The 3,733-nt window shown below is 31.6% G+C and overlaps 1 protein-coding gene across 1 annotated transcript; it reads left to right on the top strand.

The window, feature by feature from the left end:
• LOC104748498 (putative F-box/kelch-repeat protein At3g22870) lies at positions 250–1,070 on the top strand. The gene has a single exon (XM_010470130.2). The coding sequence runs from the start codon at positions 311–313 to the stop codon at positions 1,019–1,021; it is 711 nt and encodes a 236-aa protein (XP_010468432.2). The 5' UTR covers positions 250–310; the 3' UTR covers positions 1,022–1,070.

Raw genomic sequence — 3,733 nt, 5'->3', positions numbered from 1 at the left:
TTTGGTTCCTCCTCATGCTTGCAATCATAAAAACACCGACTAGATTCCAAAGCCCATGATTGGCCCAGCTTTATTTAGGGTTTCTGTATCTTCGCTTTCAACCGCAGTTTATATATAAATCAGGGGAAAAGTACACGGGATCAGTTTTAGTTTGCAAATCCAAATAATGACGACAACGATGATGATCTCTAATTTTCCAAATAATTTGGTAAAGGAGATTCTCAGTAGGGTTCCTTTGACATCCATAAGAGCTGTTCGACTGACCTGCAAGAAGTGGAACGATCAAACCAAGTGTCAGAGCTTTACGAAGATGCACATCAGTAAAGCCTTAGCCGCAGCAAAGGAAGGTGAGTCCCAGATGATCGTGATGATGGGTAACAATCTTTACTTAACGAGCATCATCATCAATGGAGATCCATCTACAGAGCATAAAGGCAAACTTACTTGCCTTGACGAACAAGTCAAGATATCCAAGTTCTATCACTGCGAGGGCTTATTGCTATGCATCTTGAAAGATGATCCTAAGTTTGTGGTTTGGAATCCCTATTTGGGGCAACCAAGGTGGATCGAGTTTAGATTTACTCATCCCCCAAAAGCAATGAACAGGTTCTCTTACGCTCTTGGATACGATGATAAGAAGAGCCAATCTTGCCGTAGCCACAAGTTATTGAGGTTTATAGATAGTTACTACAACTATGATCCCGAGAAGCAGTGTTTTTGGTATGAGATTTATGATTTTGACTCTGGTTTATGGAAGGCTCTTGATGTCACTCCACATTGGCGTATAGCGTTTTGTAACCCTGGAGTTTCTCTCAAGGGAAACACTTATTGGTGTGCTGCTAAAAGGAACGAAGATGTTGAAGATGTCTTTGCCGATTGCATAATCTGTTTCGATTTTACAAGTGAGAGATTTGGCCCGCTCTTGCCTCTACCCTGTAGTGGTGGATATCATGACTATACGACTTTGTCTTGTGATGAAAACATGTCGAGACTTGTCTCACGTGGACCGAATCTATTTTGAGCAATATGCTGGAGGAAGGAGGCAAAAGGAGAAAACGAGATGATTAAGATTGAATATACGATGCCTAATGTATGTCTTTCATTTACACATTCTTCTCTTTGATCAAGATTTTACTCCATTATAATAAAACTGGTTTCTTCCCATCCTATGCATTATGTTCAAGATTTGCCAAGAGTATTTTTAAAAACAAAACACAGTAACAGTGAAATCTATTAATTTTCTCATATTAACTTGTCGATGGTTTATTATATTTGGCCATAGCATCGCGATTAATAGACGCTTGCAAAATTCTATGGGGGTAAACCTCTTTATTTATCTTCTTATAAAATAAGGAAACAAAATTTGTTTACAATATTGTGAAACTAAAAACTTAAACTGTTCTTTTATATATAAAACCGACATATAATTTCATTTTAATTGTAAAACTTAAACTCTAACCACTTTAATTATCAATTCAAATCGATATATAATTCGTTCTAATTGTAAAATTAAAACATTAATAATTTTGATATATAATTCGTTCTAATCGATATATAATTTCGTTTTAATTATAAGATCTATATCCTATTTGACAATTTAATTGTATAATATAAATATTAATTCTCATTTATAAATCAAACCGATATATAAACTCATTTAATTATAAAATCTATACCAATCTAAGATATTTTTTTAATTAAAATTATACATAAATTGTTTCCTTAATTTGTTTTGCTTTTTAATTTAATTTTAGTTTATTTTTTTTAAATGAAATATTGTACAGAAAATTCTGATTGGTTGAGAAAAAAAGAAGGTGAATAAAAGGTTCACCCACTAAGTATTTTTCAATAAAAGGGCTCACCCTTAAGTATTCTTTATTCGCAAAAGCCCAACAATGAGGACGAAGATGAGGATCTCTAGTCTTCTAGATGATTTGGTAAAGGAAATTTTCATTAGGGTTCCTCTGACATCCATGTGAGCTGTTCGACTGACTTGCAAAAAGTGGAACGATCTAGCCAAGTGTCAGAACTTAACGAAGCTGACTCTCAGATGATCGGTAAAGCCTTAAGGGAACATCGGTAAAGCCTTAGCTGCAGCAAAGGAAGCTGACTCTCAAATGATCGTGAGCAGTTCTTCTACTCTTGACTTGATGAGCATCGTCATTAAAATTAAATTTAGGTTCACCCACCAAGTACTAGGTTTTAACTCGTGATACACCACAGAACAATTTTTTTAAAAATAATAACATTTTAATTTTTATTTGTTTTTTATATTTAGTTTGTTTTGTTTAGTTAAATAATAATTTTGTTTAGATTGTCGATTATTAGAACAATAATAGGGAAATAATACATAAATATGTAATTTGTAAGCAATTGTCGGATTAAGTCACAATTTTACCAATTATTTAATTGTTTTACAAAATTTTAGTTAAATTACTCTGATTTAATGTCTAATATTCTAATATTAGTGGTATTGACCAAATAATTAAATGAAGATTTAACCCATGTTTCAAAACCGAATTAATAATATTTTATATTTGTACTAATGTTAATTCAAACTGTCATGTTAATAACATGTCCTGCCATATAACAACAAACCGTCATATTTGTGATTTAACCCGTGTTTCAAAGCCGTCATATTAGTGTTTTTGGTTGTGGGTGTTGTGTTTCGTTTGTGAAGTTGATATTTATACATGGAAAATGCTTGATGAGCAAGGAGTTTACAATCCGTAGCAATAAAAGAGAGATTTTAGCTAGTGTTTTCCTATTTGAGTTGATAACATTATCGCATAATAATATTCAGTTTCTTAACGCGATATATATTATATTAAATGTATTTTTTGATGTTAAAGTTAAATATACCCGATTATTTAGTTTCTAAATTTGGGTTTCCGTTTTTATGAACTTTACTAACGCTATAATAATTATTGCGATTGTAATCATTTGTTACTCAAATTCGACTGTGTCATTTAAATTTAAGAGATCATATAGTCTTTAAAGATCTATTAAAATAACTTTTAAGATTTTTATGGGATTAAAAATTTAATGCGTAGAGTTGTTTTTAGAAAAATCGAAATGTATAGATGTTGTCAAGCTATTTATGGCAATAAACGTATCAAATTAGGTCGATTTAAATAGTTCTATTAATTGAGTTTCTACGAAATGTTATTTTATGAAAATCGTTAGGGATTAATATTGTAAATAAAACAAATTAAATAAGCAAAACTTAAAGGGCGTAAAGCAAAATGTACTTAAAAATAGTAATATAAATTTACTAGCATGTTTGTTAGTAATCGAGAAAATCGTGAGCAAACTTTAAATTTAGAAAATATAGTAATTTGAAATAAATGTTAATATTTAATATTTATTGCATAAATAAATTATAGAAAACATAAAGCATATTCTCTAGATTTGGTACAAATTATTGTTGGAATGAACACAATTTGGTCCGATTGTTTTCGAAAGTCGCGACTCGCTATTATAACAAAAATTGGAAACCTTTTTTTTTTTTTTTTTTGCCATCTGAATACAAGATTGGCTCAAACGAGCCAATTAGAAGGAAAATTGTTCACAAAGGTGATTGGATGCGACTCCACTCTAGCTCGACGCGCCAGTTTGTCCGCACTACCATTTTGTGATCTGAGAATCTGGACTACAGAAAATGATAGGAATTCATCCTTGTCTTCTTCAATAACGTCCAAATATGTCTTGAAAGCAGGCAACTCGGAAGGCG

This window comes from Camelina sativa, chromosome 15 (assembly GCF_000633955.1).
Source record: "Camelina sativa cultivar DH55 chromosome 15, Cs, whole genome shotgun sequence".
Lineage (NCBI taxonomy): Eukaryota > Viridiplantae > Streptophyta > Magnoliopsida > Brassicales > Brassicaceae > Camelina > Camelina sativa.
The sequence above is the reverse complement of the archived record's forward strand: the minus strand, read 5'-3'. Positions and strand labels throughout refer to the sequence as shown.

Bases quoted from the DNA above. Each gene is read 5' to 3' on its own strand.
- LOC104748498 (XM_010470130.2), top strand. From the start codon at position 311: ATGCACATCAGTAAAGCCTTAGCCGCAGCAAAGGAAGGTGAGTCCCAG.